Source organism: Canis lupus, chromosome 6 (assembly GCF_011100685.1).
Source record: "Canis lupus familiaris isolate Mischka breed German Shepherd chromosome 6, alternate assembly UU_Cfam_GSD_1.0, whole genome shotgun sequence".
Classification (NCBI taxonomy): domain Eukaryota; kingdom Metazoa; phylum Chordata; class Mammalia; order Carnivora; family Canidae; genus Canis; species Canis lupus.
Window position 1 is genome coordinate 39,607,610 of NC_049227.1, and position 18,748 is coordinate 39,626,357.

General features: G+C 53.9%; 1 protein-coding gene across 14 annotated transcripts in view; it reads right to left on the reverse strand.

The window, feature by feature from the left end:
- MAPK8IP3 (mitogen-activated protein kinase 8 interacting protein 3) overlaps positions 1-15,151 on the reverse strand; it is a 46,120-nt gene extending 30,969 nt beyond the window's left edge. For 10 of the 14 annotated variants that reach the window (XM_038540815.1, XM_038540806.1, XM_038540809.1 and 7 more), the window contains exons 1-2: positions 14,774-15,151; positions 492-612 (exon numbers count right to left, since the gene is read on the reverse strand). In XM_038540815.1, coding sequence (XP_038396743.1) covers positions 492-612; positions 14,774-15,091 — 439 coding nt within the window. In that variant the 5' untranslated portion in view covers positions 15,092-15,151. The remainder of the gene's footprint in view (positions 1-491; positions 613-14,773) is intronic. The other 4 variants (XM_038540808.1, XM_038540816.1, XM_038540814.1 and 1 more) reach the window with 1 other exon arrangement.
- Positions 15,152-18,748: the final 3,597 nt, after the last annotated feature.

Genomic DNA, 18,748 nt, shown 5'->3' on the forward strand with positions numbered 1-18,748 from the left:
TACTTCTTATAATCATCGTCCTCCAAAACCCAGTTTCTTTGCCTCTCCTTGGAAGGGACGGGGGGTTCCAGCAGGCTCCATCAGCAAGCTCTCCAACTGCCCAAGAGCAGCGTCTCCTTGGTGGGGCGACCGACAGGAACCCACATCGCAGGGGAGATTCCATGGAAAGGACCAGGCAGGGATCACGGGCTGGCAAGGTCTGGCCCACACGGCAATATTCAGCGAAAATGCTTTGTCATCAACGCAGCCTTGTGTATTTATTACCACAAAGGATGTGAGGCCGATTACAGAAATACTTACAGAAATTCAGAGCAGAGCAAAGGCAGAAAACAAGTGGTTGAGAGAATGACAGTGAAATCAACCAGAGGCTGTCGCTGGTTCCTGTCCCTCTCCCTCTCCCGAAGGCTCTCCACGCCCTTCCCAGCTGGGACCAGCCTTAGAACAACACAGACATTCAAATGCACGTCCCCGTCCCCCTCCCCCCCACTCACTCTGATCTGCATAGTTCTTGGCCTTCAGTTCCAGCTGGCGGGTCTGAAACTCATACTGTTCCACTTGGACTTGCAGCTCTTTCTTCTCTTGTTCCAAGGCATCTTCAAACTCAATGAATTTCTGTACACAGAATGAGAAAATGACAGGAGTCGTGAACGTGGGAGGCGAGATGACAGCAGAGCCCCTCACAGGTCGCGGGCCACCCTCCACAGGCAAACCCTGACACACACCACCCACAAGCAGGGGCCAGACTAGTGTCCCAGGAGTTAATGGCTCTGGAACCTTCTCACCAGCTACCCAGAGAGTCACGCAGGGCCCGGATTCAGAAAGGCTCACGCTTCCTTTAATGATCTGTTATCACCATCTTGAAATTCTTAATAATGTTTGAACAAGGGACCCTACACTTCATTTCCATTTGCAGGCCCTGCAAATCACGTAGCTGGTCCTTTTGCAACAGAGCAACATTACTCCTCCCGACACGACACTAAACATCTAAATGACGTCAGGTCTAGTTTGCTCCTAATCTGTACTCAATCACTGCTCAGTTCCAGAAGCCATCACTACTGGGATAACTGGCAATGGGGACTGGTCTTTGGAATCTATCCCTTACATGGTAGGTTTCTTTTCTTTTCTTTTCTTTTAAAGATTTATTTATTTATTCATGAGAGACACAGAGAGAGGCAGAGACACAGGCAGAGGGAGAAGCAGGCTCCCTGCAGGGAGCCCGATGCCAGACTCGATTCCAGGACCCCAGGATCACGCCCTGAGCTGAAGGCAGATGCTCAACCACTGAGCCACCCAGGTGCCCCAACATGGTAGGTTTCTGAGCAAAATTATTATCAAAGTGAAAAGAAAGCAGAAAAAAGAAAGACATCTTGAAAGACGTCGGGAGGACTCCTGCTTTAGGTATGATTGCAGGCCTCCAGCAGAGGGAGGAATGGGCACTGGGGGCTGCTCCTCCCCTCCCCCAGCCGTCTGCAGGGGTGGGGCTGGGGTCCCCCCAGACGCCACCAGCTGTAATTCCTACAATAGCCCTGAGGAGGAGCTGTTAACACCTCAATTCTACAGAGTAGATGGGCCACGGGTGGTGGGGCCGGGCGAGCTGGGAGCAGGTCCAGAAAGGGGAAGCACCACCGCCCACGGGCAGGAAGACGTACCCTGGTGGTGCCGCTGTGCACCAGGTATCAACACGCAGGTCTGACTGACCTGCACACAACTAGTGTCTGAAGAACAGACAAAGGTTATTAATTTTCTGATAATAGTACGTTTTCATTTGGGTAATTTTAATTACTATTACTTAAAAAAAAAACCACCAGGGACACCCAGGTAGCTCAGTGGTTGAGCGTCTGCCTTTGGCCCAGGGCGTGATCCTAGGGTCCCAGGATCGAGTCCCACGTCGGGCTCCCCTGCAGGGAGCCTACTTCTGCCTGTGTCTCTGCCTCTCTCTCTGTGTCTCTCATGAATAAATAAATAAAATCTTAAAAAAAAAACAAAACCAACCAAATGATGCACAACAAGGTATGCTTCTGTAGAGAAATCAGGTGAGAGTGTTAAGTAAAATGGTTATTTTCACAAAGCCATAACCGTACCACCCAGAGTCGCTCAGAATCAGGCGGTGCCACACATGAGCGCGGGCGTGCGGGGCACACACGCTCTCATACACGGAATCTTGGGGCCCGGGGTGGTCAGCCACTTCAACTGGAGCGTCTTTTCTACCCCGAGAAACACACTCTCCCGCTTCCACTGTGGGCAGGCGCGAGTGGGCTGAGCCGAGTTCGTCAGTCACCTCCTGTGGGTGTCCATTGTCGGGGTCACTGCCGCCGGGCGAGTGGACGGCTTGCTGCTCCAGGAGGCAGTGTCCAGCCCGCGGCCTGCTGAGGACCCTCGACCCCGGGAGGGCCCCCCAGGCTGGGGCAGCACCGCCTCGGTGCGCCGAGTTGGATGGCAGTGGTGTCATCCCGACGGGGGGGGGGGGGGGGGGGGGGGGGCACCGCACCTGTCCCGGTGTCACCTCCTTGGTGACTGCGCTGTCACCTAGCGGCCACCTCTTCTGCCGACAGCTCGCAACCTCACGTCCGGTGCCCCCTTGCCATGGGGCTCCTGCCGCGGGATGTGCAAGGGCTGCACCTACCACCCCCACCCCGGCCGCAGCAGGGGCCCTGCAGGAAGCAGGCGCTGCGCCCCTGGCGCGGCCTCACGTGGGCTCTCCTCATGACCTCTGCTCGTGACCTCTGCTCGCCTCGCTGCCCCACGCTGCCCTTCCGCCTCCTCCCGACCCAGATCCTGGGTGCTTGGGCGCCAGGGCCGAGGCTTCTGCGAACGGCGGCCCCCACATCATCCTTCAACATCTGACACCCGTTCATTCTCCCGAGTCCCCCTTTCAACTTTGTCCTGGTTAGTCCCCCTTGCTTGTCCCAGATGCTCGAGGACCGAGGACCGTCTGAAATGCCTCACACAACTATTTCTGTGTAAGGAGAAGAGAGCGGAGGGGCTCCCGGGGCCCCAGGACGTGGCCCTGAGGTGCTCGGGCTATGGTGCCGCTCCCGCCGGCCAAGAGCGCCTGTCCTCCTGCCCGCCTCCGCCCACCCGTCCGCCGCAGCCCTGCGGCTTCACAGGAGGAAAGGCATCATTTCAGGACAACTGTCCCCTCCCTGTTTCCTCACGCGTCACCTGCATCGGAGGCTTCCAAACTACAGGCTGTGTCAGAAGCGCAGTCTCAGATTTTTAAGATGGTCAACACAGCCTTTCATAAATCCACCCTGATGGGTGATCATTAAATCCACCCTCAGGGGATCCCTGGGGGGCTCAGCGGTTGACTGTCTGCCTTTGGCCCAGGAGGTGACCCCGGGGTCCTGGGATCGAGTCCCACGTCGGAGCTCCCCGCATGGAGCCTGCTTCTCCCTCTGCCTGTGTCTCTGCCTCTCTCTCTCTCTCGGTCATGAATAAAAAAGAAAACAAAACAAAACAAAAAAACAATCCACCCTAAGGGAAGTACTGAAAAGCTCTGTGGTGCCACAAAACCACGGACAGGCCTGCAGATTCCCGAGGAAGCTACCCCCAACCAGGTCACAGGCAGAAATCCTCTGACCTTGTCATTTCAAGGCCTTCAGCACCAGGAAACATGACACATTAACCCAGAGAAAAAGCACCTAAGCCAAGCTGCATACACGGGTGTCCCCAAGGCCAATGACAAAGGGCACACCCAGCAGCAGGGAGACCGACCCCTGGTGGGTGAACATGAGGAACCCTGCTGCCAAGGGTGGGCCCACGGGGCGGGGACTGCTCAGCCCTTCTACCCTCTTGGCTCTCCTGCTAAAGGGAGCGTGGGTGCTCCCGTGGGAGCGGATCTCTGGCCAACAAGAGCCCCGGGAAACCCACAAGTGACCAGTAGCAGGCCCGAGGACCCTGGCCGCAGACCCTCACCTCCTCCCTGCACAGCCCCCAGAGGCACCCCCCGGACCACAGGGAGCTCGGCAAGGAGCCTCTGTTCCCGGTCTGTCAGACAGGGGCATCCTGCCAGACAGGACCGACGGGGGGAGCCCCCCAAGGCCTCCGAGTCTGGGAAAAAGTCACAAACACAACGTGGCGTTCTACAGCCTCGAAGAGATCCTCCTTTTTCTTCCCCTCGTGAAGACCCCTTTATTTCGGTGCCATTCTGGTAACGTCACTTAAGAAAAACACAAGCCAGCCATTTAACGGAAAGGGCACATGCAAGGAAATCATCAAATATCACAGGGAGTAAACAGGGCGGAGTAACAGCGTGTGGCCAAGACTGAGCAAACACCGAATCTGTTTTTGTAGGAGGCAATGCTGTGGGCTGGACGTGGGAAGAAGTACACCTCACGTGGACGGTGAGGGACTTGGCGGGGCTCCCTGGAGGGCGGGCAGCCCGGGGCGGAGCGAGCAGGCCACGACGGGGGGCGGGCTGGTCACCGGGTGAGCACAGGTCAGAGATCCACGGATGGCTTCAAAGTGGCAGAAAATATTTTCATTGGCGCATCATTTACTTTAGATCCAAGAGCGTCAAGGCTTTTCAGGTGCGGGGACAGGGTAGGGTGGAGACTCAGTCCAGTCCGTACAGACTTCCAAGCATTCTTCAGATAGAATCCGCTGACGACCAAACCTGATGGGGATCGAGACTGAACATCTGCCTCTGAGCGTGTGGGTCGAGTGGGTCTGCGTGGTGCAGGAGTTCCCCAAATAGAAATCTCCTGTCTGCAAGCTCCCGTCCCAACCCTGCACACAGCGGTATCTCAATTCCAGACATCTCCAGAAGGCGCGACTAGAGCAGTGATGACTTCATATACAAGCTAATCGTACGCACTACGGGTTTGAATCTGCAATTATTGTCCGTTTCACCACGTCCCACCCAAATGTCACGAGGGACGCGACAACCCACAGATGCTCACACTCACCCCTATGGCCAGTCTTTGGAGAGGCCCAAAGAGCAATGACTACCCGTTGTATGACAGGCAACGTGTCTTATCCTCAGTATCTAGATACCCAATACCAAACTCACTTCCTAGTGTCGGTACATCAGGCGATTCCCTTTTCTGTTTTTTTTTTTTTTTAAGCATTCTTCCCCTTCCCTCCCACTAACAAAGTGCTTGGTCTGAAAATGGAACTTGAGCCAAACTGTGGAAGGAGCCCCGATGTCCTTCGACAGATGATGGATAGAGAAGATGTGGTCTATATATACAGTGGGGTATGACTCAGCTGTCAGAAAGCACGGATGCGGGATCCCTGGGTGGTGCAGCGGTTTAGCGCCTGCCTTTGGCCCAGGATCCTGGGGACCCGGGATCGAATCCCACGTCAGGCTCCTGGTGCATGGAGCCTGCTTCTCCCTCTGCCTATGTCTCTGCCTCTCTCTCTCTCTCTCTGTGTGACTATCATAAATAAATAAATAATTAATTAATTAAAAAAAAAAAAGAAAAGAAAGCACGGATGCCCAGCATTTGCTTTGACGTGGATGGAACTGGAGGGGATTATGCTGAGTGAAGTCAGTCAGTCGGAGAAGGACCATCATCACATGGTCTCACTCATACGGAGAATACAAGAAATAGTGAAAGGGATTATAAGGGAAGGAGGGGAACTGAGTGGGAAAAATTAGAGAGGGAGACAAACCACAGGAGACTCTGAACTCTAGGAAGTGAACAAGGGGTAGTGGAAGGGGAGGTGGGCGGGGGGTGGGGTGGCTGGGTGATGGGCGCTGAGTGGGGCACCTGATAGGATGAGCACCAGGTGTTATATGTTGGCAAATTTAATCTAAATTTTTAAAATGTAAAAAAAAAAAAGAAAAGAAAACAAAATGGAACTCAACCTTGGTTTTCACAATTTGCTTCCAGGTGAAATCCCAAGATACATATTAAAACCACCTGAGCGTGGGCTCTCCCAGTCTAGGAGCCAGAGGAGGCCTTTCTCGGTGTTCCATGGAACAAGGGTGATGTTCCTGCCTTGTACATAGAAGCAAAGGTAAGAAGTAAAATGACTTTTCATGTTAAATCTAAAAACAAAACTACAGCATAAGCCAGTGTCCCCAATTCCCAGAAGGCAAGAGAGATTATCAGGTAAACGCTCTTTCATAACATAACCATGAATTCTGGCAATTTCTATAACCCAAGGTTATTTTAATGGCAAAGTAAATCAACATATTGAATCTAATTCCTCCCTCTTATATGTCCTTTAGGTCACATTCATATACAGGAAATAATTCAGCTGTGGCTGGTCTGTTAGACAAGGACCCAACGGTGATCAGAGATCTCCGTTTTCTTGCATTACTGATCATGTAACTCCCTCTGGGGCCAGTGAGGGGATACAGTGGATTTCCAAAAGACAAGTGCTGTTTCTTTTTTTTTTTTTTCTTTTTCTTTTTCTTTTTTTAGATTGTATTTATTTATTCTTGAGAGCCACAGAGAGAGAGAGAAGAAGAGTCACAGAGGGGGAAGCAGGCTCCCTGCGGGGGGCTGGATGCAGGACTCCAGGATTACAACCTGAGCCGAAGGCAGATGCTCAACCACTGAGCCACCCAGATGCCCCTCTTTCTTGGATTTTTATTTTCAGTGGGCGGACCGATAAACACTTGGGGTGTGGGGCTTCTGTGCCTGGGGGAGTGGCTCCCTTCTCTCCGCTGCAGACTCCCCTGGACAGTGTTGACAGTGATCAAATGCTTACCGGGCGCTCCCGGGGTGGGGGCAATGAACCCCCAAGATCTCAAATCACAGATGTTCTTTTACAGCTTTCTTTCCATTTTCCACAATGTTTCACCACATAGACGTGAAATGCAATACAGGCAGGGGAGCAGGGCGGAACAGCAGCGAGGTGGCTCTAGAAGTGCGGAGCTGCCGCTGAGGCCTGCTGGGTGGTGCACAGCGTAAGGGAGGGGACACTCCTGTATTCTAGTATGACACACACGTCTATGTGAGAGATCAGGCCACCCTGCAGGAATCCAAGGATCAGGCTGGACTCATTAAAAAAAAAAAAAAGGCAATAGTGCCTCATGCTCATGTTAAAGGGACCACGGGTTCAGCATCCGCCTGAGGGATGCCAACCAACGGCACTGGTTTAATTCACACCGATCTCCAAGGGTTGGCAAGAAAGACAGAAAAAAAAATCTATACGTGCGTGTTAAAAATTTTTTTTATGTTTACATATTAAATAATAATATACATTTTACATATTAAAACACAGGCTATGGCAGCTAGATACTCACACACGTAAAATACATGATACGGTTGAGGACGCGGGGCAGGAGAAGGAAATCCCAACAGCCTGACTGCCCCTCCCTGGAAGAAATTACCCTCACGCACGCGGAGTCCTCTGCAGCCTTCTCGGCAGGGTGCACTGGCTTCTTCCACTTGCTCACCTGCTCAGCCTCTACCTGGCCTTGCTCCGAGGGACAGGGCACCGGCTGCGGCTGTCAGGCAGACACGGGGTCTTGCTGCCCAGGAGTGAACGCTGTAGACGCGACAGGGGCCCCGGGCCAGGCGCACGAGCCAAGCACCTCCACAGGCTGAGAAGCAGGTGTGTCGGGAGGCCCGGGGAGAAGAGCCCATGAAGGAGTACAGCGCCCAGGGCGTGTGCAAGGCTCCCAGGGAGGGGCACACCTGGACGCCCACGACAGGCCCCACTTTGAATTTGTTGCTGCTGATGAGCAGAGCCTGAGCTTGCCAACCCTCGCCGCACAAACCCCACCGAATGAGAGGCAGTTCTCTGGGACAAGGACCTGCCCCCACTAAGCTGTCTTCCCCAGATCTCCCGCGTGTAAGAGGTGACGGGTGGTGGACACCTGAGGGAGATGTTCCTGCCCTGGACTGGCTGGTCCTGTCGCCAGCCCCCCACCGCCCCTCCTGACCTCTCTGGGTTTTCTCTTCCTGGGAGCTCCCAGGCACAGCTGCACCCGAGCCCGCCGGGCCCCAGACAAGCAGGAGGGCCTCGGGTGGGACCGAGCCTGGACCAGAAGCGCACCTCCACCCACCAGTGGGAGACGACAACGACACTCACAACGACCCGGAGGAACTGCAAAGTCTTTACGCCAAAAAAAAGGAGCCAGACAGAAAAAGACAAAAACCTGCATGATTCTATTTATATGAAGTTCTAGAAAATACGGAGTAGTCTACGTGAAGAGAAGCAGGCAGGTGTTTTTTTAAACAAAGCCTGCAGATGGGGGAGCTGGGAGAGATCCCCCGGGGGCAGGAGGAGACCTCAGGGACGCTGGCCGCGGAGGGCAGGTTCCCGGGTGCAGGTGTGTGGAGACTCTGCAAACGGCACCAATCCGTCCAGCTCAGTGCCTTCTCCCCAATAAGGCTGTTAGAAGGAAGCTCAGAGGAGGCTGCAGCCTGGGGGCAAAGGTCACACCATGGGCCTTCACACCAGCCTGTTCCCAGCGCTGAGGACTCCTTGTCAGAGTCCTCGCAGCCCTTCAAGAATCTCACCACCCCCCGTGGGTGGGAAGCTCTCCTCTTCGGGGACCGAGCTCACGGAACGCTCGAAGGCTGTGTGACGGGGTGTCACCTGCCCCCCACCCCCAGGGGGGGCGCTGAGGGCACCGTGCTCTGTGCCAGCCCCAGTCACGTGTGGAGTTTCAGCTAACTCAAGTGACAAAATAGAGACGCACTTCCTCTGTTGCGTGAGCCACACGCAGAGTGTCAGTGGCCCCATCTGGTTATCAGCTATTGAACCCGCCAGAACAAAGCAGAAATTTCCATCCTACCGGAAGGTTGTGTTGCGCAGACAGCTGCTCCAGACCCACCCGCACAGCCCTCACCCCCGGGAGCTGCCCTCCAGAACCCGCTGCCGCCGGGGGTGGTGTGCACGGGGGGCCAGGGGCCGCCTCCCTCCCTGTCTGCACGCACACAGGGGGCCCCGCCTCTCTTGGAGGTGTGAGGTCAGGGGAAAAGAACCAGCTCTGGGGCGGAAAGAACTAGAAGGGGGCACCTGGGTGGCTCAGCTGCTTGAGTGTCTGCCTTCAGCTCAGGCCATGATCCCAGGATCCTAGGATTGAGTCCCACATCGCGCTCCCTGCTCAGTGGGGAGCCTGCTTCTCCCTCTCCCTCTGCCACTTTCCTGCTTGCGCGATCTCTCCCTCTTTCTCTGGGTCAAATAAATAAAAATTAAAAAAAAAAAAAAGGAAAAAGCTAGAAGGGTACTGCTCCCTTGATTGGGCAGAAGGCAGCCAGGGGAGCTGGGGTGAGCGTGGGGACGTGTCCCTCCAGCCCTCACTCATCCAAGCACCTGGCGTCTGGATGTGCTGCGTGAAGCCCTGTGCCAGCCGCCCAGAAGGCAGGGGCGCAGAGGAACTGGCACAGCATTCAGAGCAGTGGTGCAGAGAGCAGGCCCCAGAGGGAGGTGGGCCTGGGACCTCATCAGAGCGAGACCAGGCCTGGCAGGGTTCAAGCAGGAGGGGATCCTCGCCCTGTCTACCCAGTGTAGCCACCCCCCATCAGCAGGCGGGTGTCCAGTGGCGTCTCCCCCAGCACCACCCCACCTGGGTGCCTACCCCACACCTAACCCCCAAAGCCTGCAGCTGAGCCTGGCACTCGGACTACCCTGGCGAATGAGCACAGGGGGGAGTGGCAGATGGGGCAGGTGGAGCAGCAGTGTGACATGCCGGCTGGAACCAGGACGGTGGCAGAAGAGAAACCAAACTCGGGCCAGAAGAATGGCTGGGACTTGGTAAGCGATGGGCCAGCAGATATGCCTGGAAAGGCATGCTGGACCAGTTGCTGACACCTCCCCAGGGGTCTGCTGCAGTAATGGGCCACTTGCCCGCCTTGAGCTGGGATCCTCCTCTCCGGCACCCGTCCGGCACAGGGCAAGGCTTTCAGAGGCTCGGGGAGACGCGTGACATCACCCAGGGGACCTCCTGCTGGGGATGTCTGCCCTAGTCTGTCTGGGGCCACATGGAAGCCAAACTGAGGGCTGTCCTGGAAACAAGGGGCCTGTGATGTCACCATCGTGGCGGCTGCATAAAGCAGAAAGCGGGGATCCTTGGGTGGCTCAGTGGTTTAGCGCCTGCCTTTGGCTCAGGGCGTGGTCCTGGAGTCCTGGGGTCGAGTCCCGCATCAGGCTCCTTGCATGGAACCTGCTTCTCCCATCTGCCTATTTCTCTGCATCTCTATGTCTCTCATGAATAAATAAAATCTTTAAAAAATAAAAATAAAAATAAAAAATACAGCAGAAAGTGAGGACCTGATCCAGAAGAGAGGAGACTAGGGGGATGAGTGGACCTGGGAGATCGTGGCAGAGTAAGGGGGGGGAATGGAGATAAGAGGAAGAGTAGGGATCCCTGGGTGGCTCAGCGGTTTGGCGCCTGCCTTTGGCCCAGAGCGTGATCCTGGAATCCCGGGATCGAGTCCCACATCAGGCTCCCGGCATGGAGCCTGCTTCTCCCTCCTCCTGTGTCTCTGCCTCTCTCTCTCTCTCTCTCTCTCTCTCATAAATAAATAAATAAATCTTTAAAAAAAAAAAAAAAAAAAAGAGGAAGAGTAACATGGAAAAATGTTCCCAACTGGGAATCTGGGTGCAGGGTTATTTCTGCAATTTCTAGAATTGATTCCAAAACAGAAAGTTTTAGAAAACAAAAATAACCCAGTGGGGTGTCTGGCTGTCTCAATTGCAGTGTGTGATTCTTGATGTCAGGGTCATGAGTTTAAGCCTCACACTGGGGATAGTTTATTAAAAAAAAGTTTGTTTGTTTGTTTGTTTGTTTGTTTGTTTGTTTTAAACAAAAAGCACAAAGGGGCACCTGGGTGGCTCAGTCAGTTAAGCAACCAAATCTCGATTTTGGCTCAGGTCGCAATCTCGGGGTCATGAGATCGAGCCCCGACTTGAGCTCCACACTCAGCACAGAGTCTACTGAGATTCTCTCTCCCTCTCTCTCTATTCCTCCCATTGCTTCTTCTCTCTCTTCCTCTAAAAGAAATAAACAAAAGCTTTAAAAACAATAATTAAAAAGGGGCACCTGGATAGCTCGGTGGTTGAGCATCTGCCTTTGGCTCAGGGTGTGATCCTAGGTCCTGGGATTGAGTCCCACATTGGGTTCCCCACAGGGAGCCGGCTTCTCCCTCTGCTTGTGTGTCTGCCTCTCTGTGTCTCTTATGAATAAATAAATAAAAATCCTTAAATATAATAATATAAAATAACCCATGAAATTCAGGTATTCACTCTAATTTAGAAGTCCTCATTTGGGAAGAACTAACTCATGCCAGTCCTTGACCCCACTGCAGTCTAGCTGGGACAGGTCTTGCCACAGGAGGATGGGCAGGTGCCAGGGCTGGGGGCCCAGAGGCCTGCAGACCAAAGTGGGCCCTTCCCCACATGCTCGCTCTGGCTGGGAAGCGCCTCTCTTTGCTCTTCTATGGCAATTTGTCTCTATTTCTAAGTCAGATCTGGTTGTTCTCCTGGAGATTCGGTACAGCTATAATGGGCCAACCTTTTTTATTTTTATTTTTTAAAAGACTTTATTTATTTATTCATGAGCGACAGAGAGAGAGAGGCACAGACACAGGCAGAGGGAGAAGGAGAAGCAGGCTCCATGCAGGGAGCCTGACATGGGACTCGATCCCGGGTCTCCAGGATCACGCCCTGGGCTGAAGGCGGCGCTAAACCGCTGAGCCACCCAGGCTGATGGGCTGACCTTTAAAGTCAATTGGGAAAGGCTATGCTGGCCACTAACCGTAACAGTCTTGTCTAGAAAAAAAAATCTAAAAAAATTTTAAGACTGCTTTTAATATTACAACATGGCAAAAAAAGGGATCACATGCCTTGTCCAAGCAGAGGTGAATTTGCTATTTGTCATGCGGGGAAAGTAGAAGAAAACCCCTGCTTTGGTGGATCAATTCATGCATGAGAAAAGGCAGGGTGACCATCTCTACAGAAGAGGATTAGGGCTTTCCCTCCCTCCAGCTTAATCCTATCCAAATGTTCTTCACGAAGTAAAATACTTTTACTAACCAGAAACAAACGGTTTGGGGTAAAACTTTCCTCCTGCTGCACACCTTCCTTATGCCGCAGGAGATGCCCATGCACACCTGATTGTCTGGTATGACCTGGGGTACCACTAGTAGTTTTTTTAGGGCTGAGATGATTTTGACGCCGACAATGGCTACTGAACTCACACGCAGTCTCTCAAACACGATTTTTCCTCCTATGCACTACGTGCCTGACCTCCGCAAGGAAGAGGGCTCTCTGCTGCCTGGGGAGGCCTCTGCGTGTTCCTCCTGCAGGATCACACTGGGTGGGCATCCACTCGCTCTCCAGTCCTCCCACCCACTCAACCGCACACTTTCCTAATGTTTGGAAATCAGATAAAGACATTTTTAAGGTCTCTGTAGAAATTTTAGAACCCAGCAACAGGTCCACTTGGCTCTGCATGCCTGATCAGGACTCGGGGATGTCCCTTACAAGGGTAAAGCCCACACAACCAGAGACCGAGATGCCCCGTGCCTCCATCTGCAAATCCATCGAGGTGTTCTCCCCTGACTCAACTAAACCCACCTCTCCGCAGTTCTTCAGGCCAACAACAGCCAATGATGGGACCTGGCACTTGATACGCAAGTAACTTCACAGCTGGCAACTCACTCGCTTTACGGAGGTGGCCACTGCGGCCAGAGAGCAGCAGACTGGTGGATGGAAGTGCAGCTCCCAAGGGCTGCGCTGGTGCTCAAGCCTGCGTCCGAGGACTCCAGGACTTGGCCCTGCTCCCTGGACCCCACTATCTTTAGCCACCATGGCTCCTGTGAAATGAGCCATCCCAGAAACGGAACATACTGGAAATCTCTCGCTGCAGTAATTATGGGCAGTAAGTGGGGGACAGGGGCATTTGCTCTGCTCGAGGCTTTTTAAACAAAGCCTGCAGATTCTGTTTGGAAGGCTGCAGGCGGCTCGGGTTACCAGCTCTGACTAAGCCTTCTGAAGCAGAGTGGCCAGGCACCGGGAGCTCCTCTGCAATATGGACAGTCCTCCGCCTGTGACGGTCCAGCTCCTGTACTATCAGACACACATCTGTGATCTCAAGTCCCTGCCTAGAAAAAGAAGCGGTCTTTTCCACAAAACCAGAAATGACCGTCAGTTGGATTTAATGAACACGATAAATGCCAGAAAGGTTACGGGGTCTGGTCCTTGTCCTTAGTTGTAACATCACCTGAGGTCTTTGCAAGGGCGTCCTATCAGCATCTAATCACAGCCCTGCGCTGGCTAGCCAAGCATTTGTTTGCTTCATGGCTCTCTGCTCAGGGAGCTCTGGGCAGCGTTCGGTCCTGGCCTCAAAGACAGCGTCCTGCAAACCCCACGTACACCCTCCAGCTCTCAGTCCAGGCAAGTGGGAGGCCAGAAGCACAGTCACTCACGGCTGCGCTTGAGCTGCACAGGGCAGAGGCCTGATGTGTACTGAGCTCATTTTTAAGCTAGAAGGTTATAATTCTTCTCCCTTCAGTGGCTTCTGGTTCACAGTGCTGACCACACAGGTACACAAAAAAAAGAAAACAAACGTACTTGAAACATCATCAGTTGGACCTTACAAGGCTACAGAGAGGACTCAGAAAAGTGGAGGGCACTGCCCAGTCCTAGGAAGGCAGCCACAACCGCATGGCTGGCCAAGGGGAACCCCAGCACTCCAGTCATCTGGGGGTGCAGCTCTCTGACCTCCCACAACAGCACGATACAGAAAGAAGAGCCCAGGCCAGGAGTCAGGGTGGACTGGGTTTGGCCTGGACTCTTCCAGGCCATGTGACCTTGGTCCAGCCCCATTCTGAACCCTGAAAACCGATGACCTCATGCATCCCCTTGAGTTGAGAGCTTTAAAGTGGTTGGACAGCTTAACACCCCAGTCAATAAACAGCCGCCTCTTGACAAGACGTCTGAAACCCGAAAGCAAAATTACTACCAAAACGCAGGAATGCTATAAGGCACACTTTAAGTCTTTATAAACATGCTTTAAACCAAACTGGGACATACACCACCCTGATTTAAGAGAAAACCCCAATACTGAAACCATCTTCTATTCCAATACTAACGTCGAAAATGCGTTAGGCCAAACTAACAGAAAAGAAATGTGGCTCGTTTAATAAGAAACTCTGTGTTCACGAACCAGAGAGTATCACTTCATGCCCGGGAATAACAAAACGTGAGGGGCTTAGAACACACCTAGGGCAACCGAGTCATTTGACGGAAAATTAAAACCTAGGGTGGGCAGGCGATGTGGACAAGGTCACAGAGGCAGAGCAGGGATGGGCGCCCGCACCCACACCCCCCGCATCCTTGGGTCTGACACACACTGGGCGCTAAATACGTGATGGTGGCCGGCGGCAGGCAGGCGGTGTCCCCCACAAGGTTCGGGAAGGAGTGATTTCCAGGTTGCGGAGATGTCGGAGCTCGCCAGCAGACATCTCAGAATTCCGCTGGGAATTCTTGGCCTCTCCCACGTAAGCTAACACCGCTCCCCCCCCAACCCCCAGTGCGGGGACCGCGGGGCGGCGACCTCACCCCCAGAAGCCCGCTGCCAGGGGCGCGACCCTAGGGCGGCTCCGGCCGGGTGTTTGCCTCCAGCAGCACATTCACCCGTGTCAGACCTCGGGCTCCCGGGCCGGGACGGGCACGGTCTTGTGACATCGTGATACCAGACCTGCCTTTCCCGCGGACCTAAGCCGCGGCAGCCCGGGCCGGCGCAGGGGCGGGGGCGGGGGCAGGGGCAGGGGCAGGGGCCGGGGCCCGGCCGCGCACTCCGAGACCCCGGGCGCGGCCGCGGGCGGGCAGGGCGGGCAGGGGCCCCCGGCGGCCCACGCACCTCCTCGGCCTGCTTGCGCAGCGCCTTCTCCCGCTCGTACTGGGTGAGCAGCTGCTCGTTGTCCTCGCGCAGCAGCTCCAGCTCCACCTCGTGCTCCTGGTTCTCGCTGAGCACCGAGTCCAGGTTCTCCAGCACGTTGACGACAAGCGGCATGAGCTCCTTGACCACCTCCTCGTCGTAGCAGTGGATGAGGCGCTCGAACTCGCGGTAGATGGAGCCGGCCAGGCCCGACACGCGCTCCGACATCACCGAGCCGGAGCAGTAGTCGTCCTGGTACACCACCACGCCGCCGCCCTCGTCCATCTGGATCTCCATCATCGCGGCCACCGCCGCCGCCAGCGCGGCCCTCTGTCCCGCCCCGGCCGCCCGCCGTCTGCAGGCCGCGGCCCGTCGCCTCCCCGCCGCCGCCGCCGCCGCCGCTGGGGCCTCGGGGCTCAGGCGCCGCCGCCGCGGATGCTGCTGGGGATGCGGATGCTGCCGCTGCCGCTGCCGCCGCTGCCGCTGCCGCCGGCGAGACTGCGCCCGTCAGTCAGCGGCCGGAAGTCCTGCCGCCGGAAGTCCCGCCCGAGCCCCGCGCCGCCGCGCCGCTAGGGGTCGCGGGGCCCGTGACGTAAGGCAGGCGGCCCCCGGGACGTAAGCCGGGCTGAGCCCCGCCGGGGGCACTTCCGGTCCGGCGGGACCGCGCTCGGCTCGCGGGCGGCCCACACCGTGTGCGGGTTCCCGCAGCCCCCACGGCACCGGCCCCGCGCAGTGACCTGCGTGTGCGCCGGGATCCCGGGGGCGCGGTCCGCACGCCGTAGGGCTGCAGCGGGCCTCCCGACGTCAGCGCCGCGGCCACACACTCATACCGCCCACTGCCGGCCCCCCCACCCGGGTCGCCCCTCTTGTCCCCAGGTCCAGGTGCTGCAGTCCTGCGCGTCGCGGTGCTTCTCCAGGTCCCGGTTCACTGCTGTGCCACCGCCCCCCCCCCCCCGGGGGCGTCCTTCTCAGCGGTTGCACTTTAGATTTGTGTGTCCTTGATCCTAGTCTTCGCCTTGATGGGCTCCTCTTTCCTCCACTTGCAGCCACTTCTATGAAATCGCATTAGTAAGCTTCGTTTTGAAGTCCCCTAATCCCGTCCTGCAGCCTCTGCGGCCCGATTGTGCCACCTGTTGTGTCGGTTGACTCTTGCCCGATTGCCGCGCCTTCCCTTCTGAACTAGGATCCTCTGGAACTCGGTGCGGGCACTCCGAAGCCCGGATTTAGACTTGCCCCTAGGGACGTGCATTTTCTTTCACTGGCATCTGGGGGAACACACAACCCACAACCTACACTTCAGCTGGCGGAGGAGGGGGGGGCACATAGGTAATGCTAATTCTAATTTAAATAAAAACGCAAACCTGCCATAGCTTAAAGCCAACAGAAACGTCCTAACCCTGGCTTTTACCTGAAGAAATGCTTCCCCGTCGGTGCATCCCAATCTGATTGCACCAGATCAACAAACTCTCCTGCAGATGGTGCCCTATATATATGATGATACACATGGACTCCTTGTAACCTAATTTGCTCTATGGGTGGATGCTCACCCACTCCACTAAGATAAACTAAGGTTTTCATGTCATCAGATTCAGATGATTGGATTTTGAAATGACTCCGCCATCCCAAGTTTCATGTCCAAAGAGCCTTAAAAACTACCAACCTCCTAGGAACGTTAGGAACATTGATAAACTGATCCATGAAAAGGACTTAGCACACCTCTAGCAAATAATAGGCATGCAACATAGAACTGTTACATTTATTCTCAAAACGATGAGCCAGGACAAACAAATATATTAAAATTTTCCTATTGAGCAGGAAAGCTTATGAGTGTTGCGGGCGGGGAATGCTGAAGACTTAGGCCTTAGGCCTTTCTTCAAAAACACGACCTCTTTGAAAAGTCCCTTAAGTGCTATCTGTAGTTGGGCAGTCCCCACTGTGAGAGGCCAGCTTTACCACCAACCTTATTGGGTTTTATTACTAACATAATTGGGCAAATTTACTGGAAATCGGCTAAAACAAAATGAAGTTTTAACAAGATGATATGCTGGATAATTCCTGGTGCTTACTGAAGGAGGCCGCTAGTGCATTTGTGCACCCAGGGAACCTAAGCTACAACTTGCTTTAAAGTAAAATTTACTTTCAGATTTGTTAGATAATGTGAGATATTTTTTTTCCTCACTAAAAACCCCTAAAACGTGAGAACACAGGTTTTATTTTTTTAATTTTTTTTTTTATGATAGTCACAGAGAGAGAGAGAGAGAGGCAGAGACACAGGCAGAGGGAGAAGCAGGCTCCATTCACCGGGAGCCCGAAGTGGGATTCGATCCCGGGTCTCCAGGATCGCGCCCTGAGCCAAAGGCAGGCGCCAAACCGCTGCGCCACCCAGGGATCCCTGAGAACACAGGTTTTAAAAGTTCCACTTGAGCCTGGCTCCGTGGCGCAATGGATGACTGGGCTTCCGGCACTTGCTGTGAGCAGCACTGGGTGATGGATGGAAATGCTGAATCACTGTACTATACACCTGGAACTAATCATACACTGTATGTTACCTAGAGTTTAAATAAAAACTTCAAAGTTCTACTGTAATTTGCTAGAGTCACCTAGTTCCCTGTAATGTCCCCCTCGATTCTTCCTACGCTTAATTTTGATGGCATCTCATAGCTCACACATAAAACAGGAATATTTCATTCATGACCTCCAAGAATACTGATGAAGGAAGTGAGAAGAAATGAACTGGATAACGCAGGAGGAATATACAGCCTCACAAAGTTTGGAAAATAATAGAACAAGTTACACTGTGGAAAGAGCCAGTACATTTCTGGAGAAAGCACAGGACACGAAAGGGCAACCCTTCACGTTTGCTGTTTACTCCGTCACCGTGACATAGGTGGAGCTACCGTGTTCTTGGTCCTTCCAGACGTGGCCACTGCCTGGCGCTTGGAGACCGACGAGTTAATTCCCCAGGCCTGAGCTGGCCTGTGGCTGGACCAGCTGCTACAAACGCGCAGTGATGCCAGCGCCTAGCCCAGATCTTGGGACATGCTCTGCACTCAGACATGTTTGCAGATGAACAAATGAACACGGTGTCAGGTAGTGTATGTCAGGTTTTTATTTTTTTAGATAATATTTTTCATTCATTCATTCACTCACTCATTAAAGAGAGAGAGCAAGCAAGCGAGTGCCTGCTTGCAGGCCTCTACATGCCTGTGAGCAGAGGGAGAGAGAAAGTCCAGCAGACTCCCTGCTGACTGCAGAGCCCAACTCAGGGCCCCATGTTGTGACCCCGAGATTGTGACCTGAGCCAAAATAAATCAGAAGCTTAACTGAATGAGCCACCCAGGTGCCCCTGTCAGGGTTATTACTGATGTGCTATGGTGTTGGCCTGGGTCCAGGGGGTGTTTGTGCGCATCTCCAAGCACGTGGCCCAAGCTGGATCTCATCCACCCTAGATCCACGTAATATATACAGATGTTGTTTGCTTTTAGGCCACACGAAAATACCTAATGTGTAAGATGGAAAGATATTCAAGGCGTGCCTTCTTTATAGGACTTTAACCTACTGGCAGACCAAAAGCTCAGCACTCATCTGCTCTTACCAGGCTGGTTATGGAGTTTCAAAGTCCACTTGGAGGCAAGTTCAACACTTTCAGTTCTTTAGGAAAACAAATGGTGTAGGAGAACAAGGAATCCTTACCTTTAACTTACAGAAACCCAAAAGACGCTGGCATATCCCTGCTCATTCTACTCAAAGCTGTCTTTGGTTTCCAAATTTAAAAATTTTAAATCCATAATCTTTCAGAAGATTATTTTGGGCATCCTCTGGCTAAGTGGGGGGAAAAAAGGCAAAGCCCTTCACCACAGAAAAGCTGTAAGGCGAGGATAGGGCTCAGGCACCGGACAACAGGTGTTAAGGAAAGCACGCCTGGACATGCACACAAAGAACTGACCAGCAAAGACA